This window comes from Tamandua tetradactyla, chromosome 4, assembly GCF_023851605.1.
Source record: "Tamandua tetradactyla isolate mTamTet1 chromosome 4, mTamTet1.pri, whole genome shotgun sequence".
NCBI lineage: Eukaryota > Metazoa > Chordata > Mammalia > Pilosa > Myrmecophagidae > Tamandua > Tamandua tetradactyla.
In genome coordinates this window covers 10,574,911-10,593,529 of record NC_135330.1, presented here as the reverse complement: position 1 = coordinate 10,593,529, position 18,619 = coordinate 10,574,911, and the positions used below count along the sequence as shown (strand labels likewise).

General features: G+C 41.8%; 1 protein-coding gene across 1 annotated transcript in view; it reads left to right on the top strand.

Moving 5' to 3' along the window:
* Positions 1-18,619, top strand: part of FCRL4 (Fc receptor like 4) — a 39,536-nt gene that overhangs the window by 11,447 nt on the left and 9,470 nt on the right. The window contains exons 3-10 of the mRNA XM_077156563.1: positions 8,403-8,657; positions 9,666-9,932; positions 10,214-10,498; positions 11,049-11,336; positions 15,638-15,748; positions 16,849-16,876; positions 17,739-17,809; positions 18,045-18,110. Coding sequence (XP_077012678.1) covers positions 8,403-8,657; positions 9,666-9,932; positions 10,214-10,498; positions 11,049-11,336; positions 15,638-15,748; positions 16,849-16,876; positions 17,739-17,809; positions 18,045-18,110 — 1,371 coding nt within the window. The remainder of the gene's footprint in view (positions 1-8,402; positions 8,658-9,665; positions 9,933-10,213; positions 10,499-11,048; positions 11,337-15,637; positions 15,749-16,848; positions 16,877-17,738; positions 17,810-18,044; positions 18,111-18,619) is intronic.

Here is an 18,619-nt window from a genome sequence, read left to right as displayed (position 1 = left end):
AAAAAAATTATACGTACCATACCCCTTACCTCTCCCTTTCATTGATCACTAGCATTTCAAACTAAATTTATTTTAACATTTGTCCCCCATTATTTATTTTTAAATAAATATGTTCTACTTGTCTGTTGACAAGGTAGATAAAAGGAGCATCAGACACAAGGTTTTCACAATCACACAGTCACATTGTGACAGCTATATCATTATTCAATCATCCTCAAGAAACATGGCTACTGGAACACAGCTCTACACTTTCAGGCAGTTCCCTCCAGCCTCTCCATTACATCTTGGATAACAAGGTTTTATCTACTTAATACTTAAGAATAACCTCCAGGATAACTTCTCGACTCTGTTTGGAGTCTCTCAGCCATTGACACTTTGTCTCATTTCACTCTTCCCTCTTCCCTTGATGCTGAGTCTCAGCTCATTATAGAGTTTTTCTCAATCCCTTGATGCTGAGTCTCAGCTCATTCTAGGATTTCTGTCCCACGTTGCCAGGAAGATCCACACCCCTGGGAGTCGTGTCCCACATAGACAGGGGGAGGGTGGTGAGTTTGTTTGTTGTGTTGGCTGGAGAGAGAGGCCACATATGAACAACAAAAGAGGTTCTCTTGGGGGTGACTCTTGGGCCTAATTTTAAGTTGGCTTGAACTATCCTTTGTGGGGTTAAGTTTCATATGAACAAGCCCCAAGACTGGGGTCTCAGCCTAAGGCTTTTGTTGTCGACACTGCTTGTGAGAATATCAAGAATTCAACTTGGGGAGGTTGAATTTTCCCTCATTCTCACCATTCCCCAAAGGGGACTTTGCAAATACTTTTCCACTCACTGGTCAAATCACTCTGGGATTCATCGGGGCATGACTTTGGACAAACCATCAAAATCTCATGTTTTACCCAAGGTTCATGCACTTATGTTCAACCAATTATCTATGTAAGTTATATTAGGAGATGCACTAGTCAAAATATAAATTTTGTACCAAGTAAACATTTTTTACTTTAGTCTCACACATAAGTTGAAATTTTAAAATATTAATTACCATATATTTTCAGCACCCTGCAGTAATGACATTCCTTTGTTCTTCCTCATGCAAAAACATTTTTTTAATTTGTACATTTAGTCACTATCATTATACTCTCTAGGCATTCTTAGATTATACCATCTCATCTTTATCATCTATCTTTCTTTGTGATTTCATTTATGCCCCCAGCCCTCCTCCCTCTATCATTCTCACACACAGGTTCATTCAGTGTTTTAACATAATTACATTACAGTTAGGTAGTACTGTGTTGTCCATTTCTGAGTTTTTATATTCAGTCCTGTTGCACAATCTGTATCCCTTCAGCTCCAATTACCCAATATCTTACCTATTTCAATCTCCTGATGGTCTCTGTTACCAACGAAATATTCCAACTTTATTCACTAATGTCAGTTCATATCAGTGAGACCATACAGTATTTGTCCTTTTGTTTTTGGCTAATCTCACTCAGCATAATATCCTTAAGGTCCATCCATGTTGTTACATACTTCATAACGTTATCCTGTTTAACAGCTGCATAATATTCCATTGTATGTATATGACAGTTTCTTTAGCCACCATCTGTTGATGGACATTTTGGCTGTTTACATCTCTTGGTAATTGTAAATAATGCTGCTATAAACATTGGTGTGCAAATGTCCATTTGTGTCCTTACCCTCATGTCCTTTGAGTAGAGACAGCATAGAGATGGGTCCTGTTTTTTAATCCATTCTGCAGTCTATGTCTTTTGATTGGGGAGTTTAATCCATTAACATTTAGTGTTATTACTGCACGGGTGGTACTTTCTTCTACTATTTTACATTTTGGATTTTATATGTCATATCTAATTTTCCTTCTTTTTATCTTTAATCATAGTCTTCATTTCTACACTCTTCTCCACACTTCTCTCTTCTGTTTTTTCATTTCTGTCTCTAGCACTCCCTTTAGTATTTCTTGCAGAGCTGGTCTCTTGGTCACAAATTCTCTCAGTAATTTTTTTGTCTGAAAATGTTTTAATTTCTCCCTCATCTTTGGAGGACAATTTTGCTGGATATATAATTCTTGGTTGGCAGTTTTTCTCTTTTAATAATTTAAATATATCATCCCATTGTCTTCTTGCCGCCATCGTTTCTGCTGAGAAATCTATGCATAGTCTTACTGGGCTTCCCTTGTGTGTGATGGATTGCTTTTCTCTTGCTGCTTTCAAGATTCTCTCTTTCTCTTTAACCTCTGACATTCTGATTAGTAAATGTCTTAGAGTACGTCTATTTGGATTTATTCTTTTTCGGGTATACTGCACTTCTTGGATCTGTAATTTTAAGTCTTTCATAAGAGTTGGGAAATTTTCAGTGATAATTTCCTCCATTAGTTTTTCTCCTCCTTTTCCCTTCTTTTCTCCTTCTGGGACACCCACAACACATATATTCATGCACATCATATTGTCCTTCAATTCCCTGAGTCCTTGCTCATATTTTTCCATTTTTCCATATATTTTCTGTTTCTTGTAGGATTTCTGATGTCCTGTCCTCCAGTTCACTAATCCTATGTTCTGTCTCTCTAAATCTACCATTGTGGGTTTCCATTTTTTTCATCTCTTCTACCATGTCTTTCATTCCCATAAGTTCTGTGATTTGTTTTTTCAGACTTTTGATTTCTTCTTTTTGCTCATTCCTTGCCTTCTTTATGTTCTCCCTTAATTCATTGATTTGGCTTTGATGAGGTTTTCCATGTCTGTTCGTATATTCTGAATTAATTGTTTCAGCTCCAGTATCTCATTTGAATTGTTGGTTTGTTCCTTTGACTGGGCCATATCTTCAATTTTCCTAGTTTTGATTTGTTATTTTTTGATGGCATCTAGGCACTTAATTACCTTAATTAAGTTATTATGGAGATTGCTTTCACTTCTTTTACCTAAGGTTTTCTTGCTGCATGATTTGTTGTCTATCTGTTCTTTGACCTTCAGTTCAGCTTTATCTGGACCTCTAGCTTAGGCTTTGTTTAACAGAGGAGAATTTTTCAGTTCTTATTTTCTTGTTTCTTGCCCTGCTTGTATGGTGCCTTTTTCCCCCCACCCTTAGGAGGATCTACTTAGGTATTATAGACCCCAGCCAGATTTTCCCAGACCAAACTGGCCTCCTATCAGGAGGAAAGAGTCACCTGCATCGGTTTTCCCTGAGCATGAGACCCAACAGGTTGAAAGACTTTCCTGTGAAGTCTCTGTGCTCTGTTTTTCTTACCCTGCCCAGTATGTGGCGCTTGTCTGCCTGCAGGTCCCACCAGCATAAGATGATGCGGTACCTTTAACTCTGGCAGACTCTCCCTGCTGGGGGTGTGGTGGAGACAGAGGAGAGTTTGTAGGCTGGTTTTAATGGCTTCAAATTACCAAGCTCTGGGTCTGAACTCCCTGAGGGAGGGATTCCACCTGAGTTGGGCTTCACTCCTCCCCTGGGGAAGGCACAGGCTCCAGACAAAAGCCCTCAAATGAGCTTGTTTCTGCCTATGCCTGGGGCAGCTGCAGCCTGAGAAGTCCTGTCACTGTATCCAAAGGCAGTCAAGCCTTTGTTGAAACACAGCCACAAAAACCTCTGTTTCCCTTTTTTTTTTCTTTTTCCATCAGCCCTGCCTCCTTGGTGCCAGGGCAAAAATGAGCGACCTCCGCTTTAACCAGATTCACCTGAGCTGGGGGCCTATTTTTAGTAGTCAGAATTTGTTAATTAATTCCACAATTGGTGTTTGGTTGGGCTCAGCCCCTGATGCTGGTAAAGTCTCTTTCCTTTCCCCTCTGAGAAGCAGCCTGTGGAGGAGGGGCGTTGGCCGCCTGGGGAACTCATGGTTCTAGAGGGGCTTGCAGCTGGTCTAGCTGGCCCAGACTGGGTACGCTGTGTGTCAAGTCACTGACGTGGCCCCAAGAGCTGTTCTGTACTGTTTCTGGTTATTTAGTAGTTGTTCTGGAGGATAAACTAAAATGTGCACATTGCTAAGCCACCATTTTCCAGTCTATGTAAATTGATTGGGGAGTTTAATCCATTAACGTTTAGTGTTATTATTATAACGTCAGTACTTTGTTCTACCATTTGGTCTTTTGGATTTTATGTCATACCTTATATTTTTTCTCTTTTTTACCTTTACTGACAGTCTTCATTTCTATACTCTTCTCCAAACCACTCTCGCCTGCCTTTTCTAACTGCCTGTAGTGTTCCCTTTAGTATTTCTTGCAAATCCAGTGTCTTTGTCACAAACTCTCTCAGTGAATCTTTGTCTGAAAATATTTTAATCTCCCTCTCATTTAAAAAAAAATATTTTTATCATAAGCAACAAGCAAACATATATACATTCTTGACATGGCTCACAATATCATCATATAGTTGTGTATTCATCACCATGGTTTTTCTTTTCTTTTTTTTTTTTTCCTGCATAGGCTGGCACCAGGAATTGAACTTGGGTCTCCAGCATGGCAAGCGAGAACTCTGCCTGCTGAGTCACCATGACCTGCCCCATGACCTTTTTTTTTTTTTATCATTTGCATCTCTCCATCAAAATAAATAAAAAAGAAAAAATTCAAACATGCCATAGCTCTTACCTCTCCCTCTCACTGACCACTAATATTTCAACCTACACAATTTATTTTAACCTTTGTTCCCCCTATTATTTATTTATTTTTTTTTAATTTTTTTTATTAATTAAAAAAATTAACTAACACAACAATAGAAATCAATCCATTCTACATATGCAATCAGTAATTCTTAATATCATCACATAGGTGTATGGTCATCATTTCTCAGTACATATGCATCGATTTAGAGAAAGAAATAGCACTACAACAGAAAAAGAAATAAAGTGATAACACAGAGAGAAAACACAAATAAAAATAAAAAGTACAAAAATATATAAGAGAAAAAAAAACAAAACAAAGAAAAAACTATAGATCAGATGCAGCTTCATTCAGCGTTCCAAGATAATTACATCACAATTAGGCAGTATTGTGCTGACCATTTTTTTTTTTTTAGACGTCATACCATTCTACATATGCAATCAGTAATTCTTAACATCATCACATAGATGCATGATCATCGTTTCTTAGTACATTTGCATCGGTTTAGAAGAACTAGCATTATAACAGAAAAAGATATAGAATGTTAATATAGAGAAAAAAAATAAAAGTAATAATAATAAGAACAAAACAAACAAAACAAAACAAAACAAAAACCTATAGCTCGGCTGCAGCTTCGTTCAGTATTTTAACATGATTACTTTACAATTAGGTATTATTGTACTGTCCATTTTTGAGTTTTTGTATCTAGTGCTATTGCACCGTCTGTATTCCATCAGCTCCGATTACCCATTATCTTACCCTGTTTCTAACTCCTGCTGAACTCTGTTACCAATGACATATTCCAAGTTTATTCTCGAGTGTCGATTCACATCATTGGGACCATACAGTATTTGTCTTTTAGCTTTTGGCTAGACTCACTCAGCATAATGTTTTCTAGGTCCATCCATGTTATTACATGCTTCATAAGTTTATCCTGTCTTAACGCTGCATAATATTCCATCGTACGTATATACCACAGTTTGTTTAGCCACTCGTCTGTTGATGGACATTTTGGCTGTTTCCATCTCTTTGCAATTGTAAATAACGCTGCTATAAACATTGGTGTGCAAATGTCTGTTTGAGTTTTTGCCCTTAATTCCTTTGAGTAGATTCCCAGCAATGGTATTGCTGGATCGTATGGCAATTCTATATTCAGCTTTTTGAGGAACCGCCAAACTGCTTTCCACAGTGGTTGCACCATTTGACATTCCCACCAACAGTGGATAAGTGTGCCTCTTTCTCCGCATCCTCTCCAGCACTTGTCATTTTCTGTTTTGTTGATAATGGCCATTCTGGTGGGTGTGAGATGATATCTCATTGTGGTTTTGATTTGCATTTCTCTAATGGCCAGGGACATTGAGCATCTCTTCATGTGTCTTTTGGCCATTTGTATTTCCTCCTCTGAGAGGTGTCTATTCAAGTCTTTTTCCCATTTTGTAATTGGGTTGGCTATCTTTTTGTTGTTGAGTTGAACAATCTCATTATAAATTCTGGATACTAGACCTTTATCTGATATGTCGTTTCCAAATATTGATTCCCATTGTGTAGGCTGTCTTTCTACTTTCTTGATGAAGTTCTTTGATGCACAAAAGTGTTTAATTTTGAGGAGTTCCCATTTTGTTCCCCCTATTATTTATTTTTTATCCATATTTTTTACTCATCTGTCCATACCATAGATAAAAGGAGCATCAGACACAAGGTTTTACAATTACACAGCCACATTGCAAAGGCTGTCTCATTATACAATCATCCTCAAGAAAAATGACTGCTGAAACACAGCTCTACAGTTTCTGGCACTTCCCTGTGGCTTCTCTAATACACCGTAAACCAAAAAGGGAATATTTATATAATGCATAAGAGTAACCTCAAGGATAACCTTGTGACTCTGTTTGAAATCTCTCAGCCACTGACACTTTATTTTGTCTCATTTCTCTCTTTCCCTTTTGATCGAGAAGGTTTTCTCAATCCTTTGATGTGGAGTCCCAGTGAATCCCCTGGAATTCATCCAGGATTTTAATCTTCCCCTCATTTTTGAAGGACAAGTTTGTTGGATATAGAATTCTTGGTTGGCAGTTTCTCTCTTTTAAAATCTTAAATATATCATACTGCCTTCTCATCTCCATGGTTTCTGCTGAGAAATCTACACATAGTCTTATTGGACTTCCCTTATATGTGATAGATTGCTTTTCTCTTGCTGCTTTCTAAATTCTTTCTTTCTCTTTGACATCTGACAATCTGATTAGTAAGTGTCTTAGAGTATGTCTATTTGGATCTATTCTCTTTGGGGTGCGCTGTACTTCTTGGATCTGTAATTTTTATGTCTCTCATAAAATATGGGAAATGTTGAGTGATTATTTTCTCCATAAGACTTTCTCCTCCTTTTCCCCTCTGTTCTTCTGGGACACACACACTACATGTGTATTTGTGCACTTATGTTGTCACACAGTTCTCTGAAGCCTTGCTCATATTTTTCCATTCTTTTCCTTATATTTTCTTCTGTGTGTCAGTTTTCAGATGTCCAGTCCTCTAGTTCACTAAACCTTTCCTCTGCCTCTTTAAATCCATTGTTGCAGATTTCCATTTTTTTTCATTTCTTCTATTGTGCCTTTCATTCCCATAAGTTCTGTAGTTTGTTTTTTTAAACTCTCTACTTCTTTTTGTTCACTCAATGTGTCATTTACATCCTCCCTCAATTTGTTGATTTAATTTTTTATGGGATTTTCCATTTCTGTTTGAACATTTTAAATTAGTTGTTTCAACCCCTGTATCTCACTTGAATTGTTGGTTTGTTCCTTCAGCTGGGCCATATCTTCTATTTTCCTAGGGTGACTCATTTTTTCGCTGGCATCTAGGCATTTGATTTCCTTAAGTAGTTTATTCTGGAGATTGTTTCCACTTTTTTACCTAGGATTTTCTTGCTGGATGGTTTTTCTCTCTATCTGGTCTTTGACGTTCAGTTCAACTTATTCTGGTCATCTAGCATAGGTTCTTTTTAACTGTTAAGAATAATTCAGTTCTTGCTTTTCTGTTTCTTGCCCTCTTATTTGAAGCCTTTTTTTTTAATCTTATTTTTTTAGGAGAGTCTCCTCAGATATTATAGATTCCAGTCAGATTTTCCCAGACCAGACTGGCCTCCTCTCAGGACGTAAGAGTCACCAGCATCAGTTTTCCCTGAGGGTGAGACCCAGTAGGTTGTCAGACTTTCCTATGAAGCCTTTAGACTCTGTGCTTTTTCTGTCCTGCCCAACATGTGGCATTTGTCTGCCTGCAGCTTCCCAGCAGCGTAAAGTGATGTGGTGCCTTTAATTTCAGCAGACACTCCCTGCCGGGGCATGGTTGAGACAGAGGAGCGGTTGTAGGATGGCTTTAATTGCTTCAGTTTTCCAGTTCCTGGAGCCTGAATTCCTTGAAGGAGGGATTCCACTTGAGCTGGGCCCCACCTTCCTCTTGGGGAAGATTCACCCTCTAGGGAATTAACTCCTTTCACCTGACTAGTTGTTTTGTCTCTCAGACAAGCTTAATTCCCCCCTTGCCTGGGGAACTGCTGGAGCCTGAGAAGGTTTTGTGATTTGTGATGGTGAGTGGATCCTGCTGGGATTGCCCTCTGAAAGACCTCTCTGCTCCTATGGACCACTGAGCAACCCATGGACTGACTGCTGCTGGAGGACGCATGACCGGGGAAAACAGCAACCCTCCCCAAGGCCTTTTAGGGATTCTCCAAAGCCACACTCCTCCAGTCTACCCCCAGTGAACCCACAGGCACTACCATCTCAGATTATTTTCTCTTTCCTCCTCAGCAACTACACCCAGACCTGTGATTTCCCTCCATCCTCCATGGACCAAGGTCTTCCAAGGAGAGACAGTGACTCTGACTTGCAAAGAATTGCACTTCTATGCACCAGGGAAGACAAAGTGGTACCGTTGGTACCGTGGAAGCAGAATGTGCCGTGAAACCTCAGAAAACACCCTTGATGTTCATACTACTGGACAGTACAGATGCCAGGTCCAGGACTCACCCCTAAGCAACCCTGTGAATTTGCTATTTTCTTCAGGTGAGAAAGAAGGTGATTTAGTAAGAAACTAGTTAGTTAACCTCTCTAGAGACTCCAAAAATTGGATTACTCATTCCAGTCTAACCCATGACCTACGTATAGTTTGGTGTTCTCTCTCCTTGTCAAACACAAATGTGTTTCAAATTATTATTTAAACTTAGATTTAAATGCTTCAGTATTTATTCAACAGACATTCCTGGGCACCTCCATAATCAAGGAAAAGAGCTAGTTTTACAGGATACAAAAATGAAGCTGGCTTAAATCCTGCCCTCAAGGGCTTTACATGCTAGTAAGGAAGAAATTACACATGCATAAATGTGTTGAGCACAAAATAGAAAATGAAAAGTCTATAAAAGAAGAGTTCAGAAGTCAGAAATCTCCCATGTCAGGACTTTTGTCCCCATTTGTCCTGGTGTCTGTCCCTTCACTATTCCTACTTTTAGCTCCCATATCTCTTCCTCTCCATATTTGGTTGGTGTAGCACTGCTTTGGATCACCCCACAATTTATCTCAGTGAGAAAAGATAGAGTTGGCCTCTAATTAGGTACAAAGGAGCATGGGAATTACCATAGCAGACCATATTCACTGTCTCTTGAACCTAGATTTGAGTCTCTGACAAGAAGCTTCTTGCATAGCCTACTCCATTGCACACTAATACCTTTTCCTGTATTTCCCCAAAAGCTAATTCCTTAATAGCTCCTGCTTTGAGATTTGGTGAGCAGATTGGTACTTACCTTTGCCATACTCTATGATGTCCAGGATTTTGATCATATCTCCTTTCAGCTTCTTCTTTCTGTATTAGAATCTTTACATTTTGAATCTGTCCTTGAGTGACTGAATAGATGTCTCTGAGCTTTGGAAGGAATTGAGCAAGCTTGGGTCAGGAGACTAACTCTTGTGGAAGAAGAAAACAATGAAGTCTGGCTAATGCAAGAGGTGCAGAGGAAGGAGGTAGGTAACAAAAGGGCTTTGAATGGTGACAATATCTTATCTCTGTGACATTTCCAGCCATCATCATCCTGCAGGCCCCACATTCTGTGTTTGAAGGTGACATGCTTGTTCTAAGATGCAAGGAAAGGATAAAAGAGAAACTGACTGCTGTAAAATACTACCAGAATGGAAAAATTATTTCTCATTTGAATGAAAGCATGGATCTGTTGATCCCACAAGCAAGTTCAAACAACAGTGGACATTATTGGTGCATTGGATTTGGATATGGATCTAGGATCAAAAATTATGCATTTAGGTCAAATCACATAGTGATCCGAATCCAAGGTAAACCCTTAATTTCATATAGTTCTGCTTAGCAAGGTCAGGGTAGAGGGAACACATAGATCGAAAGGGAACTCTGGATAGATGAGCACCCTAAGTCCTCTAAGAGGCAGAGAGAGCAAAGTGGTTGGACTTAAGCCAGAGCATGAAAAATGTGATGAAAGGGTCAATAAGTTTGTTTGTCTCGTGCTTCTGAAGTTTGGTGGCAATAAGAATCCAAAACTCCCCTTCCCAGAGCTGTAAATACTCTCCTGCTGCGAATTTGATTTAGCTTTTCTATCTAGAGCTATTTCGACTCCCTGAGCTGAAAACCACAGCCTCCCAGCCAAAAGAGGGGAGTTCTGTAAACCTGACCTGTGAAACACAGCTTCCTCTCGAGCGGTGGGACACTCTGCTTCACTTCGTCTTCTTCAGAGACAATGGGGTTATCCTGTCAGACTGGAGCATGTCCCCAGAACTCCAGATCCCAACCATCTGGACAGAAGACTCAGGATCATACTGGTGTGAGGCTGAAGCAGTGGCCCGCAAAGTCCGTAAACGCAGCCTCCTGCTACAGATCCATGTGCAGAGTGAGTTTTGGCGAGCTGGGCTGGCTGAACAGGGCTGTTGCATCTTCCCTGCCTGTCTGCCCATCTGCCCTGGTGAGAATTGGGACTGCACGACAGAGGTGGTTTTCCTCATCTTGACAGCAGGCTTAAACTGAGATGTGAGGTACCATAATAGATACGCCATTTCATTTCCACCTCCATTGCTCTAAAAACTCAGTCTTCTTTAATATCCAAGTAGGGCTTCTGGAAATGCATGTGGTCCAGCCTGGTGCCATCATGGCCATTATTGCGATTACCTATTCCTCAAAACAATTCAGACCACAAAATAATAAAACCCAAATGCTTCCCCAGGGATAGACAATTTTTCCCTCCTGGGGCCTTGGATATCAGAACAGAAAGCTTATTACATTTGGTGAAGCTCTGGGTCCATATGTACCATCTCCTTGCCCACAACACTAGCACCTGCTGAAAGGTGTCCCATGAAGTCATACGATATAAAACTGACCCTGTCAATACTTTCTACCTGCTCCCACCCCTCGAGGCCCTCACCTGTTGTCTGGTGCCCATACAGGAGTCCCTGTGTCTGGAGTACTCATGGAGACCCAGCCCCTAGGGGCACAGGCGGTTGAAGGGGAGAAGCTGGTCCTGGTCTGCTCGGTGGCTGTGGGCACAGGGAACACCACGTTCTCCTGGCACAGAGAGGGCTCAGGGGACAGCCTGGGGAAGAAGGCCTTACGTGCCAAGAGAGCAGAACTGGAGATTCCAGTTTTGAGGGCAAGTGACGCTGGCGGCTACTTCTGCATAGCTGACAATGACCACGGGCCTGTCCAGAGCCAGGTGGTGACTGTCACTGTGAGAGGTAAGCTTTGTCTCCATGGACCTTATTTTCAGTGGACTTCCTGAATTTCGGGATGAGCACAGCCAACGCTATCTTTATGACTCTCTTTATCCTGTTTCCATTTTTGCCATCTTCCATTATGATGGGTGCTTTCTTCCCTTAGAATATTAGTAATTTCATGCAGATGATGGTAAGGCATTCTGGTGAGGTAAGGCTGGCCAGGAGTCATTTTACCTCTTACAGGTGATGTTGTATGTCTCTGCAGTGACCAATTGGGTGTTATTTCAAAGATAGGCCTTATTTCATTAACAGCCTTTTTTTGGGGGGGGGAGCGCTCAATTTGGGCACCCCAGGTGTCAACTATGCCTCTCCCTTCAGTAAATCAGCAATAGCACGTCAGGATGGTCCCCTCAAGTCCAATAGAATCAAAGGCATAAGGCATTCCTTCATTCCTTTACTATAGGCATAAAGGAGTCACAGTATACAAATGGTAGGCACGTCAAGAAGTTTACAAGTTCAGAGAACAGATTTGGAGCTCAGTTTTGTCCGTTGAGAAGATGAGCTTCCTGCAGGAGCCCCTGGTTTCACCTCAGATTCTTCCCTTCCTCTGTTCCCCGGGAATGACGTGGTTTCTACTGGGCTCTAATTCCTCTTCTATTCAGTTGTACCCTTGGCTATTCCATAAAGCTAAATTTTATTGAGGAGCCCCTGGAAAGCTAGATTTCCCTGCTTTCCTTTACAGAAAAACTTCTAAGGAGAATTATCTCTACTTGCACTCCTCACTTCTCCTACCTTCTTTCAAATCCTCTGCAGCCAGGCTTACATCACTCCACCAAAATTACCGTTGTCGAGATCATTCATGACCTCCGTGTTCCTAAGTCCAATGGACAACTTTCAATTTTCACTTAATCAGTACTTTTCTACCCAACTGATCCCTCCTGCCTTCTTGAGACACTTTCTTCATTTGACTACTGGGATATCATTCTCTCTGATTCTCCACCTGTTCATTGCTCCTTTTAGTTTTCTTTTACTGGCTTTTCATCATGTTTCAACCTTTATATTTTAGGGAGTTCCAGGGCTCTGTCCTCAGATTCTTCTCTGTCCATGCCCACTCTCTCTAACTTCTTATCCAGTGCCATGAATTAAAACACATACATTTATGGCTTTTATATATGTATGACATCCAAATTTAGCCCGCAGCCTAGACCTCTAGTCTGCATTCAAGACCCATGTATTCAACTACTTAATCAACCTCTCCAAGAAATGGCTAATTAACTCAACTAAAACCAAACTCTTAATTTTTTGCTCCAAATGTGTTTCTGCTTGCAGTTCCCCCATTCCCCTCCCCCCTTGATAAATGTAAAATTCCATTCTTCTAGTTGCTCAGGCCAAAAATCTGTGTGTTGCCCTTGACTTCTTTTTATTTAATGCTCCAATTCACCTGCAAACCCAGATGACTCTGCCTTCAATACTTGGTCAAAATCTGACTACTTTCTATCACCTTCACTACTACCACCTGTTCCAAGCCACCAGCCATTCCTTGTCTGGATTATTGCACCAATACCCTACCGATCTTCTGCTTTACCCTTTACTCCACACAATCTATTCTCAGTACAGCAGTATGCAAGACAGTGCACGTTACTCTTCTGCTCAAAACCCTCCCATGGCTTCCCTGTCCCTTCAGAATGAAAGCCAACATCATTCCCATGACCCACGAGACTCTGCATGATCTGGTCCTCCCACAGCTCTGACCTCATCTCCCACCACTCATCATGTGACCAGTGCCTGGCTGGCAAGGGTGCCAGCTGTGCCCCAATCCAGGTTTCCTAGTCTTGAAACTAAAAGCATTTAAAGAAGACAGGGCCAGTAGGAATAAGTAGTAAAGTTTATTAAAGAGAAGGAGAGAGAGTATATGTTAGAGAGGTTAATGCAGATGTGCCCAAGGGACAGACGCTCCTGAGTGGAGTGGGTCAGCTTGTTTTATAGGAAAGTTTTGTTGGTGGCAGGTTTCCATAATAACCTATGAATACTGGGTGTCTTCTTTGTTCTAGGAGGAGATAGCTAGCAGAATTCCTGGCTTGTGGTCACCTACCTAAAATCTGTCTTTGGGCAAATGGTTAGCAATCTTTATGACCCTATGCATTTACTAATCATCAACTAAGCATTTGCTTTGGGCCCAGAATTTTCAAGTTTTTATGGATTGGGAAGTTTTCAGTGGTTTTTGGAGGTTTCCAGACTTTAGGGAAATTTTTGTCCCAGGAAGTTTGCAGCTGAGGTTTGCAGTTTGCATTAGTTTCTTCAGAACTAGACGAGAAACTAGGGACTTGTTGTCTGTTAACTCTTTTGGAGCTGAATAGGGAGCCAGGAAACTTCAAGTTGTCCCATTTACTCCTGCTTCAATCTTTCACCCGTACTTGCACTCTGGCTCTTTCTCAGCAGCATGAAGTCCCAGAGCACATAGGACAGGGTGTGAGGGCAACAAGTAGTAGCTAATATTACATAGGCATAGCTGACTTGTCATGGGGCAGGCACTGTTGAAAGCACTTTATATACATATTAACTCATTCTCCTCATTTTTACAGATAAAAAACTAAGGGACAGGGAGATTAGTCATTTTCCCTGGATTACACAGCTAGTAAGTGGAGGAACTGGGATCCTAACCCAGTAATCTAACTTTAGAGTCAGTGCTTCTCTCAGACAAATTTCCTTGACTTCCCCAGAGGGGACCAACTAGTCAGCCTCTCTTCCCAGACTTCAGGTGAGAAGCAAGCAGCCGTTTCCTGTAGGATCGGGGCTACCAGGAACGGGCTATAATTTGCTGTCTACCAACTGAATCTGGATCCCCAGGACCAGCCTAGGGGTGACTGATTATGATTTTGCCAGGTGGATGCCCAGGCAGGCCATGGAGACAGATTCAGTAGAGAGATTCAAGCTGCTCTGCCCCCTGGACTTCTCCCCTGCTGCCCACCCCTCTGGTTCAGGCTCTGAACCTGTGTCCCATCAGCTGTTGTGGGGAGGCTGGACTGGCTGCCCTCTGAACACTCATAGGTCGGAAGGCTGAGTTATAGGTTTTGTCACCAGCCACAGCTCTGGGCCAATGGCCACTTTGGATCAGGAATTGTAGATATGAAACACAATACAAATATGTGGAAATTATCATTAGTGTTGCTATTGTCCTAATATCTTTATATTCTCTCATTCTGTGACACTTGCGTCTGAAGTCTGAATTTGGTTCAGCTGGGGACCCAGAACCTGTACAAAGAGCATCATATTGTCACCTCAGTTTGTCCCCTTATCCTGCTTTTGCTTTTTAGCTTTCATCATCCCTGGACATGTTATGAATTTATTGGTTTACAGACCTTCTTCCTTTCCTAAATGTAAGCTCCATCAGGACAGGGACTTTCCTGGGTTGTTCACGATGTCACTACAAGGTCTAGATGAGTGCCTGGTACGTGATAGCTCAGTAATGCTTGTCGAATGAATGAATGAGTGAAATCTCCTGGATTAAAAAGTAGGAGAATGGATCCGATGGAAAAATCAGAAATCCTCAACAATTTACTTTGTTGTTTCTATCTCTCCCCAACCCTGTCAGCACATGAGGCTCAGGCTTCTATGAGGGAAGGGATGATGCCGTTTCACGTGGAGCCCCCAACTCATTTTTTTTTTAATGGCAGAAACAGTCTCAGAGCTTCTCCTGGCTCCATGGGTGCCAGAGGTGATATTTGCTTTGCCTTCCAAACGGGTTGCTGTTCCAAAGTTGGATGCTGCCAAACTACTGTCAAATAATCCCTCTCCAGGCATCTGGGGGAAATTCCCAGGATTCCAGATTATAAGAGCATGGAATGTACATGCATACGTACACAGAGACACATATACATATACACACATGCATATACATACATACATATATATAGATAGATACAGACAGATAAATATATATATTTATTTATTTCCTCAAAATTGCTACTTCTACAATGGCGTCACTGCAGGTGGAGGGAGCTGGCTGTTTTTCCTCACTTAGTCCCACTCTACCCTGACCCTTAGCTCCTGCCTCCTACCACCTCAAAGTGGTTCACTTCCTTAGCTCAGAGCTGGAGCTGCCCACAAGTACCAGGTATTTCTTGGACCACACTGGCCCCTCCCTGGGTAAGGCTTCCCGGCAATGACCTGGCTCAAGGAGCCTCCGTGAGTCCTAGTTTCTCAGATTCATCTCTCTTGGGGCTCAGAAGGCCAGCCAAGCTAAGGAAAATTTCCAGGGCAGCATGGCAATCCCAGGCCATACGCCTCTCCCTCTGAGGCTCACACCGGCTCTTTCCCCTCAGGGACTCCAGGAAATAGAAGCGGACTTATTGCTGCAGGAGTGGCTGGAGGATCACTCAGCATACTTCTGACTACGGCTCTGCTGTTTTACTGCTGGCACCAGAGGAAATCAGGTTTGTGCTCTTCTCTTACCCTTTGCTTGAATCCCTGCTCTGCCCTGTCTCAGACACCAAGCCTCGTGCAGCCTCAGTTCCCACCAGGCCAGCAGTCCGCACCTCCCACCCCAACTCACACACACCCCGCCTGTGCCTTTAAGAGTGGTTTCCCAAACAGACACAGGGTGGAAGAGTTACTGCTTTCTAGCCTGGTTAGTAAGCCTCAGGTGACAGGCAGGGAAGAAGGGACATTTTTAAAGTAAAGTTTTTGAAAACTTTAGCTGAAGTATAGTAGTTTTTTCAGTCCACACTGACTGGTAAGCTAGATACTTCATCCTGTCTTCAAGGGACCATAAATGATGAATCAAAACAATAATCACAACTGAAGAACTTTGTGAAGAAATAACTGAGAACAGGAGCCGGTTACGCTCTCTCCTTTCACCTCCTCAAAGACTCCCACGAGTGGAAACCTGCCCTGCCGGCTCCTTCCCTACCTGGGGAGAGGGTCTCTCACAGGCACCATCTGTCACTGGCTTCCAAAGGCTTCTTGCCTCTGCCCAGGTCATGCTGGCTACAAATGCCAGAAAATCCTGCACAGAAGATGACACAGGACATTTTTCAACTCTAGAACAAATGCCCATATCCTCCGACTCTGTCTCACCGGATTTAATTCAATCCGTTTTAACTTACCGGTCCCTCACAGCACACCTTCTGTGGGCTCCAGTGAAGGGGACCTCTGACTTTGGAGCCCGAGGTTCCTCTGGGCATGGTTCCAGCTGCTCCTCGATGTCCATCCTCAGCTCAGAGGAGCGATTCTTCCCTACTCTGCGAGGAAGACAATTTGGTCCTATTTAATATTTCCTGCACCCAGCAACCACAGCCTTGAGCCTCAATCAAGTCTCAAATAATTACATTTTTAACCCAGGCATGCCTAGCCCTGCTCCCAGCAAGTTATTCACTTTGCTTAATTCTTTTCCACATCCTTTTCGTGAGAATCCAGGACCTGATCTATGTTTAAACTGCCTCGTTTGAGGACCTTCCTTAGGAAGCGCCTGTGTGAAATCTTTGAGAAAGAGCGCCCCCTGCTGACACAAATGCCCCTTTGCTTTATTTTGTAGGAAATGGTTCTCTGGGAGATGTGACAAGGTAAGCTCTCTGTGTTAAGGTAAGATTTCTGTTTCTGCAACTGCCCTTCTTATTTGCCAAGAACACAATGTACAACCATGGGTTGCAAAATTAGGTCAGTTCATCTCTCCGTGTCCCTGTGGCTAGATGCTCCCTTTTTTCACAGTCCTCGAAATGGCCAAAAATGGCCAAGTACTCTTCCTGCCAGCTATTAGCTTAATGTAATCCATCTTCTACATATTTAGCTCAGTTTCTTATTTGATTTATGAATTTGTCTGAATGAATGGTACCAATGGTCATAGATTTTCTGGATTGCACAGAATATTCCTGGTACTAATATGGTAACATTAGCCAATAGGTTACCATAATTAGATGTACCTTGACCGTATATGTATTCTAGACTTTTCAGGGAAGGCTAAATATTAATAACCTTTCTTTTTTTTTCTTTTGCTCCAGAAGTGCACATATACTCATCAGACTGTGTCCTTAACTTTGATGTGGAAATATGGTTCTCCTGTTCTATTGATGTCAGTGTCTCTGTCTTACGTCATAGACAGGGATTGGAAACACGGATTATGTCTAACTCTTTTAATTGTCCAGAGAGGACAGTGCGCTGACACTTAAATCACCATTGTCTGATAATGAGGCTAAGTTTTTTTTAACCAACCAAGAGTGGTTATCCTATCTAGGAGATGACTATGTTTTTACTAGATGTCAAAGATTCTGCTTTAGTGTTCCCAGGCAGTCTGCCCATATCATAGCCCCAGGGTTTCTTTCAAAAGAACAATCTGACTCTATAAACCTGTTGAAGCACCAGCTAAACTATTCAGAGTTCTCAGTTTCCTATTGTCTACTAAATTCTACCATCCCCTTTCATCCCCAGAGCAGGCTCAGGAGAGTCCCCCGGTCCTGCCAGCCCTCACCCAGTGGAACGGCAGGTGTTGTACAGAACTGGTGAGGATTCCTTGGTAGGAAGCTGCCCCCAGCCTAAGCCAGGGAAAGATAAGGTGCTCTGAAATCTCACAAACATTCCTGATCTTCCCAACGTGTCCTAAATACAAACATTCCCAATAAATAATTGCTTTCTCATGTGTCCAAGAAGAGTGGAGGGGATACTCAGGAGGAAGCATCTACAGCATATACTAATGACTAGAAATCCTAGAAAGAGTTATCTTTTTTTTTTTCCCAGGGAACCTCAGAGAGGGGGACTTGGTATATTCTGAGATCCAGATTACTCAACTAGGACAAGAGAAAGGTAAGTCACTTGGAAGAGATTCTGAATGCAAACTATATTCATTCATTCAACAAATATTGGTCAAGCACCCCCTATAAGCGACGTGCTACGTAAGTATGTGGAGTCAATCAGTGAACAAGGCAGAAAAAAAGTCTCTACATGTCTGGAGTTTACATTGTAAAGAGGGAAGAGAGATACTTAACAAGTACATAATATACCCTTGCTAATGATCAGAACAAAAATTAAACATCTTTCAGATAGAAACTAACAATGAAGCTGTTTTAGTTTGCTAGCTGGCGGAATGCAACATACCAGAAATGGAATGGCTTTTAAAAAGGGGAATTTAATAAGTTGCTGGTTTAAAGTTAAGGCCATGAAAATGTCCCAGTTAAAGCAAGTTTTTATAAAAATGTCCAAATTAAGGTACCAGCAAGAGGTTACCTTCACTCAAGAAAGGCCAATGAAGTTCAGGGTCTCTCTCTCAACTGGAAAGGCACAAGGCAAACATGGCGACCAGCTTTCTAATCTAG